Source organism: Heptranchias perlo, chromosome 4 (assembly GCF_035084215.1).
Source record: "Heptranchias perlo isolate sHepPer1 chromosome 4, sHepPer1.hap1, whole genome shotgun sequence".
Classification (NCBI taxonomy): domain Eukaryota; kingdom Metazoa; phylum Chordata; class Chondrichthyes; order Hexanchiformes; family Hexanchidae; genus Heptranchias; species Heptranchias perlo.
The window spans coordinates 95,525,251-95,539,682 of record NC_090328.1 but is presented as its reverse complement, the minus strand read 5'-3'; the positions used below and the strand labels follow the sequence as shown (position 1 = coordinate 95,539,682).

At 40.7% G+C, this 14,432-nt stretch overlaps 1 protein-coding gene across 3 annotated transcripts in view; it reads left to right on the top strand.

Moving 5' to 3' along the window:
• The window catches only part of LOC137321118 (E3 ubiquitin-protein ligase RNF38), a 223,017-nt gene that overhangs the window by 154,026 nt on the left and 54,559 nt on the right, over positions 1-14,432 (top strand). For all 3 annotated transcript variants that reach the window (XM_067983341.1, XM_067983343.1, XM_067983342.1), the window contains 2 exons: positions 9,431-9,624; positions 11,148-11,361. In XM_067983341.1, the coding sequence (XP_067839442.1) occupies positions 9,431-9,624; positions 11,148-11,361 (408 nt within the window). The remainder of the gene's footprint in view (positions 1-9,430; positions 9,625-11,147; positions 11,362-14,432) is intronic.

Here is a 14,432-nt window from a genome sequence, read left to right as displayed (position 1 = left end):
TAGGCCTACTCTTTCCTTAATTATCCTCTTGCTCTTAATGTATTTGTAAAATATCTTTGGGTTTTCTTTGATTTTACCTGCTAATATTTTTTCATGCCCTCTCTTTGCTTTCCTAATTTCCTTTTTAACTTCACCCCTGCACTTTGTAAACTCCTCTAAGCTTTCCGTAGTATTGAGTTCCCGGAGTCTATCATAGGCCTTTTTCTGTCTTATCTTACCCTGAATGCTTCTTGACATCCAGGGGGCTGTAGATTTTGTAGCCCCTCCCTTTTTCTTTGTGGGAACATGTTTACCCTGAACCCCTTGAATCACCCCTTTGAATGTCTCCCACTGCTCTGACGCTGATTTATCTTCAAGTAGCTGTTTCCAGTTTACTTCTGCTAAATAACTTCTCAGTTTAGTAAAATTGGCCTTTCCCCAATTGAAAACTTTAACTCCTGCTCTGTCTTTGTCCTTTTCCATAACTATGCTAAAACTAACTGTATTATGATCACTGCCACCAAAATGTTCTCCCACTGCTACTTCTTCCATCTGCCCCTCTTCATTTCCTAGAACTAAATCCAGAACTGCCCCCCACCCCTCTCGTTGGGCTTGCTATATACTGGCTAAAAAAATTCTCCTGTATGCAATTTATGAATTCTGTGCCCTCTATACCATTCACACTGTTTGTATCCCAGTTAATATTAGGGTAGTTGAAATCCCCTACCATTACTGCCCTATTGTTTTTGCACTTCTCAGAAATTTGCCTACATATTTGCTCCTGTATCTCCCTCCGACTGTTTACTGGGAGTGTACTATAGACCCCCAGTGTGACTGCCCCTTTTTTGTTCTTTGTACCCATAAGGCCACATTTGATGCTCCTTCTAAAATATCATCCCTCCTCACAACTGTAATTGTTTCCTTAACCAAAATTGCCACCCTCCCTCCTTTTTTATCCCCCTATCACGTCTGAAAACCCTGTAACCAGGGACATTGAGCTGCCAGTCCTGCCCCCCTTTAAGCCATGTTTCTGTAATAGTTAAGATATCACACTGCCACGTGTCCATCTGTGCCCTCAGCTCATCCGCCTTATTTCCTATACTCCTTGCATTGAGGCAAATACATTTAAGGACTGCCAAACTCCTCTCTTTATTTTCTAACCTTCATTCCCTCTGCCTTCCAGACTCGCTCACTAATTTTCTGCCTTCCATTTCCAGTTCCAAATTTATCCTATCTGAATCAACATTCAGGTTCCCATACCCCTGCCAAGCTAGTTTAAACCCTCCCCGACGGCACTAACAAGCCTCCCCGCAAGGATATTGGTCCCGGTCCTGTTGAGGTGCAACCTGTCCAGCTTGTACAGGTTCCACCTCCCCCAGAGCTGGTCCCAATGTCCCAAGAATCTAAAGCCCTCCCCCTTGCACCACCTTTGCAGCCATGCATTCATCTGCTCTATCTTCCTATTTCTATTCTCACTAGCGCATGGCACTAGTTGTAATCCGGAGATTACTATCTTTAAAGTCATGCTTTTTAATTTTTTTCCTAACTCCTTAAACTCTGCCTGCAGGGCCTCATCCCTCTTTCTACCTATGTCGTTGGTCCTGATATGGACCACGATCTCTGGCTGTCTCCCCCCTCCCCCCCGGAATGTTCTACAGCTGCTCAGTGACATCCATGACCCTGGCACCAGGGAGGCAACATACTATCCTGGAATCGCGCCTGCGGCCACAGAAACACCTCTCTGCTCCCCTAACTAAGGAATCTCCTACCACTATTGTTCTCCTGACCTGTCTCCTCCCCCCCTGTACACCATGCCACCCGTGGTACTCTGGTCTTGGCTCTGGCTGCACTCCCCAGGGGAACCCTCTTCCCTCACCAGTATTCAGAACTGAATACTGGTTAGAGAGTGAGATGCCCTCAGGGGACTCCTGAACTACCTGCCTGGTCCTCCTTGTCTGTCTGGCGGTCACCCAGTCCTTCTCTGCCTGCACTGTGCGGATATAGGATGCCCGTCCTTCTGTCCATCTCTTGCACCAAGGCTTCTAGTGCATCATCAGAGAATCTTGGTGCACACTGTCTCGCAGGCCCGGTACAAACTCAGATCAGCAGATTGTTGGGGTCTGGCGTGCAGATTGGAGGATGTGGCATATAGTAGTGTGCAACCTTTATTCAGTGTTTTAAAGTGACTCAAGTTTGTAAACATAGGGATGGGACCTGCATCTGTGTTTTACGTGTGCGATGTCTGATCTCTGTTCAGACTCCGTGCAGACCTGAATCTTATATTTTGTAAATATCAGAGTCCCACAAACGTTGAGCAGCCCAGTTGTTGCTCATTAAAAATTCCAGAGGTCTCATCATCTCCATGCTGCACTATATTCAGCACAGATTCACTTTCCAATTGACTTCCACCACTTCCTGCAGGCACTTTCTTATATTAATGCAAAAATTGACCTCCTGCTAGTGGTTTGCTGGATGCCACCAGTCACAACTGATTGCATTGGATGGCCAACAGGAAGCAGGTTCTTTTTTTCCACTGCCTCCAGTGCAGATCCAGGAAAAGTTGGGTTCCATACGTCATTGGAGGTGCGGAGTTCGCCTCTTTTATGTTGATAGTGTGCCATTGACAGTAAGAGTACTGTGCACTTACTGCCCCTGGTGTATTATCAATATAAAAATGTCTTCCATACACTATCTGTACTGAAAGAAACCATATTTGTACTATAAACATATAAAAATAGGCACGTATGTGACTGTGGTGATTACGTTGTAATCTTATGATTTGTAATCAGCAGCCTCAGTAGGTTTCCAGGCTTGATTTTGCTTCGGGAGAATCCTGCACGGTCATGGAATGAAGTGATTAAATGTTTATCCAAATGCCATGGTAGGCACGTATATGGTGGTGTGTTTAAATCTCTGAAGTCCGATCATTATTAAACACTGAAGAGAATCTTGTACACCCTTCTATAGGTTTTTAAAACTGAGGTCTGCAAAGTCATCCAATTTACGTCGTCTGACATCTCTGTATTTTTCTGTGTCTGTTGAGTTACTGGCGCATTATTTCTGCTGCTGTTTGCTAATAAAAATTAGTTTTGTAATGTTAGCTGACACTGTTCCTTTGGAGGTAAGAACGGAGGATCCTCAAGTGCATGTAGGTCTTTGAAGGGGTTTCTGGGAGTGTCTCAATCCTTGTAGGGATCCCCCACATGAATGCTTCATCTTAGGACCTGGAAGTAATGGTAGTGGAGAGGGTGAAAAATTGCATAGGACTACAAAGCATATCTCGTGTCTGCTGAGAAAAAGGGCATTATTTTAGCTTGGAGCGGGGAACCCAGTGCGCCCGTACATATTCGCGTGGGGAACCTGGAAGCCAAATGAGTGCATTGCATTCTGCGATCGCAACTCAACTGAAGGTAAGCATTTGTGCTTCTGGGTTTCCCACAGGCCAGGCCAGGCAGACAGGTTGATAGGCTGGCTGCCTGTTGGGAGGGATTGGAGCCGTGAATCGCAGAGGGAGGCAGGAGTGAGAGATCAATCGTGGGCCGTGGAAGAAATCGGAGAGGTGGTGGGACGTGGATGACATCGAGTAGGCCTTGGAGAAGATCGGGGGTCCACCGTGGTGGGGTCGGCCGCGGGGTCCTGTCGTACCAGGTGAGCTTGTTGAGCCTGGAAGAAGCACTCCTGCTCCTCCTGGCCCACAAGCAGTGCAAAAAAGGCACTCACCTCAAGGCCCTCCCCTGACGTGAATCAGAAGCGATGGGAAACCTGAACAGGTAAGGTTAAATTTGTTTGACATTACTAATGCACAAAAAATTAAGTGCCTCAACTATCACAATGAGGTACGTTGCCCCTTTAAGTATCAGCCCGCAGGATTTAAGTGGGGACGGGACTTCCGGATTTCGTGCGAGTGCATCCAAACGCGTCTGGGATAAACCTGGAAGTGGGCGAGTTGGAGCCGGGATGCGGTCCTGCTCCAAAAATCAACTATTTTTACAGTCCACCCGCCCCCAACCCACCCATTCTTGGGGTTAAAATTACCCCCAAAGTGTTGGTTAAGTATACTGTGGAGAAGTTTGTGGCCTGACTGTCCTGCCTTTCTAATTGAAGGAGTAGACTATTGAGGTAGGAAAGGTGCCAAGAAATGGATTGAAGCATTTCTTTCCCCTGTAGCAGAATGGCGAGCGTTGCACATTATTCATGTTTTATATGGTAATAAAAATTAATCTTAAACGACTCGAGCATCCATTTGGTGATTGTGCGGTTCAATGTCTCTGAGGACTAAGCAGCCATAACAGGAACTTTCATTGTGAAATAAATAAGTAAAACTTGCCTCTCTCTCCCTCCCCTCCCCCCCCTTACTACTTTTGACTAAGAATATTCTTTAATAAAATGTAAGTTTAATAATGCAAATATAAACCCATCTACTAAAGGTGCACCAAATATCACACCTGTTGTGGAGCATTATCCAGTATTACTCATGTCTACAGGAATAAATATATTGAGCAGTGTGTAATCTTGGTGTGTACAAATGAACAAGAGTTTCATTTTTTAGTACACTCATCCTTCTCTCTTCCAGAAGAAACAGTTTAGCGTGTGTGCCATCAGCAAAGCATTACCAAAGCATGCCCTATATAGAATATCTTTTGCATGAGGAATTGGGCTGTCATTTTTTGGTAACAGGAGCCTGCAGTACTGATAAATGTCATCTGGAATACATGAAAGGGAGACAGTCTTGCAAACTACAAAGATTGGATGCGGTTGTGAGACCTTGTGCTCATTGCAAAAGAATCTTGTTTAAACTTGATAATGAAGTCTGGTACACTCATTGCTTCAGAACCATGTACTATATTTGAGCAAATATGTTCAGACAGAATATTATAGAAGTATTGAAGTGACTTCTTTCTAATGATAGAAGCTCAGCACATCTAAGTTAAGTATAGAATTCCGGTGTGCAGTTCTCCTTCACTGTTGCTATAGAAATCCTGCTCCATATGTACTGCCTCTTTGCAGTCAGGTTATGGATTTATCTACATTCTGACTTTAAATGTAGAAATGGTAATGTTCTAAAGTAAAGCAACGCCTGTTCTGTGGTTTTATTACTTTATTTATCTGCTTAGGGAATTCTAATCAGTCACCTTATCTGTGTGTTTAGGTCTGTAAATAATGGGGCTGGATGTCCTGATGCTGGGCAGTAGCAGACCTGCCACCAATGGTAATCCCTCACCGAGCCAGGGCAGTGGCATTAGTTTTAGATTGCTCTTACCAAGAGCAGGCACAGACCTGATGGGCCAAATGGCCTGCGTCTGTTTTATAAACTTTAATGATTTTCATAAATTTCAGTCATAAGGAAAATAATCATCTAAATCTAGTCATGTGTCACCCACTAAACATCAGCTTTGCAGTGACTGTTTGTTTGTTTTTGTTCCTGGATTTTACTGGTTGGTTAGTGTACTTGATTTGTCACGTTTTAATAAAAGAAGCTGCAGGAATCTGATGTTACCCCACTAGTGAAAGGGTTGTACTGCCGTTTTAGTGGTTGAAAGGGACAAGGGAAATGATTCAAGCAAGTGTGCCACTACTGGACCCAACTCTCTACAGGTATCAACAGTAGCAGCAACGATTAAAGGGGAAAAATCAGGTGGCGATATTCCCTTTAGTCTGCCCCCGTGTGGGCCTGCTGCTGCTTTCCTGAACAGTGGCATTGGCCTGGTGCTTCTAACAGCAGTGAGAATTGCGAGTATTGGTGGGTTACTCAGCACTTGGATATTATCAGTGACAAAATATAGCCCAGTGCTTTACAAAACATTTAAATAGAAATATTTGCAGGATGCCTAAAGAATTGAAATGGAATGAATTTCTCACTAATATGTTTTAAAGTTTGGGTTATTTGATATTTGGCAGAAAAATACTAATGTAAAATCTAAGGAAGAAATCTCTGATGTCGCAAATGTTTATACAAAATAGTGAGTATATTGCTGACCACCAGCCACATTTGTCACCTACTGATCCTGTGACATTCTGGTTCAGCAAACCATTTCACACTCTTGATTTTTTGGTGGCAGGAACATTTTGCATTGCTGAGAGTTACTCAGCAGCAGGTAATGGTAACCATGCAGTGAAAGTTATTTAATCAGGGCAATGTTTGGGGATGATTTACATAGATTGACTTGCACATTAGTTCATTCTGTTTGCCATAGGGAAATTATCTTTTTTTTAAATATGCCGATGACTAGAACTATGTCGTATATTGAACTTTAAACCAAAATATCTACATGCTTGATATGTTCTATGAGTTATATCGGCTGTGTATTAAAGTTTCTTTATAAAGAAAATACCACTTATAGAATGGCCTGGATAACAGTTCTGTTATGAAAATTTGTCTTCTAAGATCCAGGTTGAAATTGACCTGGTGAAAGATTGCTTATTTGTAATGGTTAACTATCTCAAGTGCTTTTGAATTTTACAGTTTGGTTCTTAAAAGAATATTATCCAGAGTTCCAAATTGCTCTGTGTTGTGCATTTAGCAATTGTTGGACAGTCCCCCTGTGATACCACAGGATCCAGTATACAATGAAAATAGGTGTTATGTGGGTGCTTGAAATGCTTAGCCTGGTCACTGGGTGAAAGGAAGCAAGGTGTTCTGATCAGCGGGGGTGTCAAACTCTTTGTTTTCATGGGTAACATGGGTGCTGTCTTTTGAAAGTTAGGACAGGGGATCCCGAAGAGCATCAGTATTTGCTGAAGGTCCATGGAAAGGATCAATATTTACAGGAGATCCCCACACAAAGTTTGAAACCCCTTGGTTAAGATCATGCAGAAGCTCTTCCCATCAGAACACAAAGCAGGCGCAGTGGGGTGGGCGGAAAAGAGGTAGGGAGAGGGTTTGTTTGCAATATCGTTCTTATGCTAATGTGAAAATTTGAAATGTAAACAACAGTCGTTTGCAAATAGGCTCCCACATTTGTGTTAACACATCCATGGTGGCATAATTGGAATACGTTAAAGAAACAGGAAAATGTACCTACTTCCTTTCAAACCATTTTAAAATCCTCTGAGCCACCCACCACCCCTCATTCCCCCTTTCCCTCTGTCCTGTGGTCAGGGGATATTTATATTATACACTGTCTGAATACTGATCTGTCACCTTTAATCTTTTTAATCAGAGTTTTTAATATACCAAACTTTGAATTTCTCTCATGAGTCTCTTGGTTCCTTTTCATATTAACTGAGATGGAAGCCGTATGTACACACGAGGTTTGAAATTCCTATTAGTTGTATACCCACATTTATATGATGTAATAGATAAAGCATAGCTGCCCTGGGGCATGTTTGAAACGATCAGAAAAAGATCATCGCTTCCTGATATTTCTTTGGAAGTTCTGGTTCACTTATTTTTATTGACAAATATTTCACAGAGAATTTTGAGTGTTCACATTCTATTTTAGTAATTTGTTTTGCGAGACCTTATTTCACCCATAATATATTACGGTATGACACTTTTAAGAAGGGTCTGTATGAACAATTCAGTTTAACGCATAGTGGTGGGTTAATGGTTCTTTCCCCAACAGTTGTTACAAAATGATGAGCAGTTATTCAAATCTGATAAAAGTGAAGGTCTTCATTGAAATGCAGAAGTTAATTTGGCATTTAATGAAGATTAAATCGGGAAGGTTTCATTAAACTGACAGTATTCATTTACACTGAACATTCTTAATAGTAAATAGCAGCTTTGGCTACTGAATGATGTCATTCCTTCAGCAGAGCTGTCTGAAGCAAGTCAATTTATGAAGTGCTGATTCAAATTAATTTGGGCAGATGCTATTCTGTGCTACCTATCTCAGTATGGTCTTCAAAAAAGGGCTGATTCTTTCAGAATTACCCCAAATCTGGACTATGCACCTTTGCTCTAGTTCTAAAAAGTTGGTTCACTTCAATAATTACTCTGTATAAAATGCATTTATAAACTGTTAATTGGACATTGTGGATAATATAGTGATTGATTAATGTAAGAAAACAGAAGCAGTCAACGAGGGGGAAAAAAAAGCACCAAGTCTAGATTTACAGTCGGCATGTTCCAAAGCTTTAAGTATATTTCATCTGTTGATTTAATACTGCTTTGATACTCCTATGTGGCAATGTTCATCATACTTTCCAATCATAGGATAGGGTTTGTCTGAATTTTGACCCACTGTATGTGACAATAGTCGAAGCTTCAGGATCTGTACAATTTTATAAAATCACTATATTTATTTCTCTTGTGTAGATTAAAAGAAGAAAATTCTGCATGCTTTAAATCTTGAGATAGAAGCAGAACATGCTGAAAATACACAGCAGGTCTTTCAGCATCTGAAAGAGAAAAGGCAGGATATTCTTTTGGGTAGAGAAGTATTAATCTGTCTTCCTTTCTGATGCTGACAGACCTCAGTGTATTACTGGCATTTCCCATTTTAATTTCCTTTCTGCTCTTTTTTGTTTTATCTCCTACTCCATGTTTCCCCTTCCCCACCTACTTGTCTCTTCCCATGTACCTTTTTTCTATTCCCAGCTAGTTGCACACACTCCACCCCTTTGCCACACTCAACCTCATCATGCCTGCTCAGTTAAAAGGAGGTTTGGTAAAGTATTAACCTTCCTGTTTTAACAAGATGTCTTGCCAGTTATGAATGCTCAAAACATCATGAGTTTGCAATGTAGCCCTCCCAGCGAGGAAATTTGCACAATTGGAGTACACAGAGGAAAAGCCCGCATGACTTTCTGTCCATTCATTTTAATGGATATAAAATCATGCAAGCTGCACATCAGGGCGCTGACCCCTGCATCTGAATGCCCAATACATTCTTCTGTTACACGAAGCTCTGTGGCAGGAGCATTAACTCAACAATGGGTGGTAGCCTGCAATTAATCAGATGGGCTAAGAAAGGGTAAGCGGATTTTGGATATGTACAATTGATGAATGATTTAATAAACAAAGTTATCGTATCAAAGGATATTTTTAAAGTTTTGGCGACCATTAGGGGATGGAATATTAGCCCAGGGTTTAGTATAGAACTACTTTTTCACCATGTGGGAAAATTATTACAAATGCGTGAATGGATGTTCTGTTTAATTTAATTTTGTGTGATCAAAATGGCCTTATTATTGTAAGAGAAGTTAATTTACAGTAACTGCTGTTAGTTAAATGTAGTTAATATATTACTAACTGCAAAACTGAGTCAAGGGTACAGTGGTTGCTGTTTGTATAAATAGTTGTTCCATTTTATAGCATACCCTACAGGAGCAACATGATTCACATGTACGTGCTTGAGACTCAGTGCCTCCATATTCTGCTGAAGGATTACGTCATAAAAACTATAGATTAGATCACTGCCATATTCTGAAGATAATAAAGGATCCATATTGCATGGGAAAGAGTGTATTATTAATGAGTTGTGTGTTTTTTTTGGGGACGATACAGAGTGAAGAAAGCCCAAGTCCTAAGCGCCAGCGCCTCTCTCATTCATTTTTTGAATACACAGCAGTATCTCCTGCCCCTTCACCACCAATGCGACCATGGGAGATGACATCTAATAGGCGGCCTCCCTCAGCTCGACCAAATCAACACCACTTCTCAGGGGAAAGATGCAATACACCTGCACGAAACAGAAGAAGGTAAATAGTTGCAAATCTTATGGCGGTTAAGGAGGTGTCTATGTTTTGCAATTTTATAGTGTTTGTTTAGACTTTATTGGCTCCTCAAATGAAAATGATATTGTAATGCACTTTATGGAATTAAACCACGAGGTTTGTTTGAAACAGCGTTTCAAACTGAAGTTAGCGTTGGAGGACTGCGGTACCATTAAAAGAAAAATAACGGTATTAAAATTTTTAGTCCTAAGAATACCACCAGTGAAAAATTCTGCTTCAATACATTTCTCTAATTCTGCTTGGTACAGTACATCTTCAAAGATGAACAGAATGCCAGCTGTGTAGATGCTACGTGAAAGCAGAAAGAAAAAAAACTACTCAAAGGGTTTAAAGAAAAAGTTTTCTAATGTGACATGGTTGTATGGAGCCAGGAATGGAAGTGAATGTTATTCAGTGCGCACTACCATTTAAAGCTTGAAATCCCCCTAAGCGCTGTTCTTAGTGCACTGCTTAACTGATTCAAAATAAATGGGTTAACCACTTTGTCATAACTGTGCACACAGAAACCTAGTGCTATCACGCTGGTAAATATACTAATAGAAGCAAAGAGGAATTTTACCCACCTAATGTTTTGGATATTGCAAGGAAGCATAGACCCAGCGATACCAGCTTTATGTGGAGATGTACTGTTGAGAACAAGGATAAGGGAAGCTCTGGATCCTGTTAAAGGTCAATAAATAGTGACTGCATGCTTGTACATAAGGCATTGGGAAGCTGAGAGTTTTATCCTTTAATTTTAGTAAAAGTCAGCGTAAGTAATGTTAAAAAGTGGTATTTCACCATATTGTAAATTTCATCATGTGGTTTGCTTAATTCAGTGAACAATGTTAGAAGTATTTTTCAAAAATGTAACATTGTTCACTGGGCAAATCATGTGATGAAGCAGATGTTGTTTCAGCTAAAAATATGCACCTTGTTTTAGAAACATGATTAAAATAACACATTCCAATGCACTTGGGGGATAAAAGTTACTGTCTTTGCTAATCATAGCAGAAAAAGGAGACGAGTTTTAAAAAGGTGATGAAACACCAATTTTTACCCATGTGGACACTTGCTAAGGCAGGAATCTCAGCCGTGATGCCTCTATATAAGCACTAACCATTTATTGATCTTTGAAGGGATGCTGAGTTTTTCTCGCCTCCAAGGAACATTTTGACATAAACCTGTTATAGCTGCAAATTTTTTTTTAATGTTGATTGCAAGACTTTTTTCTGTCTATGTTTGTGAGATTTATGTACTGTATAAATATTCTGTATAAGGACTTTACCTGTTATTTGATTTTTTTAATTAGGAATTTTGAAATATGAATCAAATTACATTATCAAACTTGTAATCTCTTGTTAGTTCATTTATGATCATGCAACATGTGATAAATCAGTAGTTTATCTGAGCCAAGCAATTGAGCTGTTGATCAAAGGCCGATATTGTTCAGCTCCCTTGCACTGTTAATTTTTGTGCTATTGGTGTTCTGATTTGCTTTTCCTCAGTCCTCCTGTTAGGCGGCAACGAGGGAGACGAGAAAGACTAACTAGACATAGTTCAATGAGCCAAGACGAAAACTACCACCATCATCCTTATGGACAACAACCAGCTGTAGAGGAGCCCAGAGCATTTCACCCTCCGAATGTATCTCCACGCATGCTCCACCCTGCTGCACACCCACCACAGCAGAATGCTGTGATGGTTGACATCCATGAACAGGTAGGTGAATTGATTTGGTTGTACCACTTGAATGTGTGTTTTATTTCTTGGTTCTGGATCATAATAAGCTTTCACTTTGTATAAGCCTCTTAGTGAGACACCTGTGCCACAAATAGATCCTTGTCTTTAATCATTCGTATTAAGCAGGCAAATAGAATATAACTAGAACTAATCTGTTGCTGAGCAAGTGTTTTTTAAAGGAATGTTTCTGTTAAGAAGGTATTTGAACTGCCATTACATAGATTGGGAAATCATAAATTGGTCATCAGTTCCTTAAGACGTGAAAGCTGCCTTATGTGACTGTGGCGAGTATTAAAGCACATTATCCATTTGTATACTAGTTCCCCTAAATTCAAACCCAAAGTATGATTTTTATTTTTTACTCCGCACTTTCCCCCCTCTTAAAAGCATTATGTCCTTGTTGAGAAACAGGTCCATAGCCACTGAACGTTTTCTGGTACCTTGCTGAAGTGACCATTGTTTGCTTATAAGGCTTGACCGTATGTGTCAGCAGCATTCTGATGTGGGGGTATCAAGGTTGAGCCCAATCCTGTTCCCCCCCACATTCACTTCACGAGTGATTGCTGCATAGTGATCAGGAATGGGAAGGCAACCCAATTTTTCTCTCCCTAATCCAGGGCACTGTAGTTAATTGTACAACTCCTACCACCACCCCAGCTGAGATTAGCTTACTCAGCACAGACTTGGGATTGAGCCTGAGACCTTCCAGATCCATATGGCTCAGCTACTCACTGGATATTTCACTGAGCCACTGGAGGAAGAGTGAGAGAGCATTTGAAATATTTTTTGATTTAGCCGTGGTATAAATGTTCAGTAATGAACTGCGGAATTCCATTTTTTTTCTGTTATTTCTTTTGAGGAAATAGTACAGTCCGTTGATGATGAGCAGTGGATGTTGTCCATATGGATTTCAGAAGGCATTTAGTACAGTGTCATATAGGTGGCTTATTGTTAAAATTAAAACACACAATATTAAAGGAAATGTGGTAGTTAGGAAGCTGGTTAAAAGACAGAAAACAGATCATAGTTAATGGATATCTTTCAGACTAGAGGGATGTAAACAGTGGTGTCTGTGTGTCGGCCCCCCCCCCCCCCCCCATGCGTCTGTCCATATAAAAATAAGGACTGAAGATATGATCTTAAAATAGTGTCTGAATTACATTTATGCATCTGGTTTAAATATCCCCTGCCCTCTAATCCTGTTTCACCTGAAGACTACACTCGGCCTTGACTCCCCAGAAACCATGACTTAAGTTTGTGGAGATATGATATATATGCGCAATATCAAAACCTGCAAATTAGTGAACATGATTAACTGAGGGGGCCTTTAAGCAACTTCAGGAGGGCAGACAGGTTAGTAGATTAGGCGGATAGATGTTGCATGAAACTTAATGCGGAGAAATGTGAGTTGATGCATTTTGAAAGGAAGGATAAGGAGAGGGCATATCTATTAAATGGTGAAATTTCAAAAGGTGTAGAAGAGCAAAGAGATTTAGGGGGACACACACACACACACACACACACACACACACACACACACACACACACACAGTGTATGGGTTCATTTATCAATAGGTTTACCATTACCTCTTTTTTTAATCTATGTAAAGCACTGATTAAACAGCAGCTCCATTGGTCAATGAGTTGGTAACTGGAGGGCATAAATTTAGCATCACCCAAACAAAAAGGGAGAGATTAGGAAAGTTGCTTTTTTACATAGAGGCTTGTTAAGACATGGAATTCCCAGCCAGAAGCAGTTATGAAAGCAGAATCTGTAATAATTTTAAAAAGAAAAATAGATAAATATTTGAAATGAAAAAATTAAAAGGCTATGAGGTGTGGACAGAGAGCTAGCAGAAGCGCAATGGGCCGAATGGCGCCTCGTACTGTAAGATTCATTGATTCTATTTTAATCATACTCATTGGCAGTGCTTTCATCACTAATCTGTGAATTCATGACTCATAAATTATGCAGTCTTCCTCACAACAGGATAAAAATGGTAATGCAATGTTACTCTTCATGTATCTTCAAAGCATCTTTTGTGCTAAAAGGAGCATTCTTTGAAGCAGATGGTTAGGATATAATAGTATATATTTATTAATGTAATCAATTCAATCAAATAGCTGACAAAATGTGAAAATGATAGGAGGAGAATATACATGTTTACTAATTTTAGGGTTTTCGTAGAGAGGGAATTCAGCATTTACTCTTTTTAAAAAAAAAACACATTTTGAGGGTAAGAGCCCCTTTATCTTCTCCCCAGGCCATGCACCAACAGTGGCCAACAGGTTGGAGACTACCACCCAGATTTCAGCCATTGCTGATCTGAATCAGCTGGCAGAGATATTCAAGATTAGCCCAATGATGCTTCTCCACTCTGATTCCCCTTTCCGTCCTGCCTCTCTTAGGGGAAGTGCTTGATCTTTGCTCAGCACCGTCTCCTGTGTTGCTGAATCAGGAATTCAGCAGTGTAGGGGACTCATCATACCGTCAGAGTTTACAATTCTCAATATAATAATGCTGTCTTATGTACACTATATCCATTTGTGTGGAGTGCCTTATCTAAAGCCTTTTCTGTAATTTAGTAAACTAGATGCTCAATGGGAGTGCAACAGTCTTGGAATCTCCATTTTCTTTTCTCGTTCAATTTTTTTGGTGAATTTTTGTTCTCGTCAAGATGAGGACTGTTAGCATTGGGAAATGAAACTTCCATTAGAGCACCCGCAGTCCACATCAAGCAATTCCAGAGCAGGAAAAGCACAGACAGACCTAGAGTGAGTGGTCCTGGACTCTGCCACAACACATTCCTTTACTTCAACATCAGAAGACCACCTCTACTCCAACATTTACCCCGTGGATTTTGTGAAATTAGAAATTTGCACCGTGGATCTATTCCCACCACGGCCTGGTTTGAGCCTGCCTTAACTCGTCACATAGTCTTGTAGCCAGTGGTAAGGGGGAGCTTATCCCCTCAGGCTGGATTCAAACCCTGGTACCAGAGTCAAATCTATATCCTTGGGGACGGTTAGTAGGTGAATGAATAATTTGA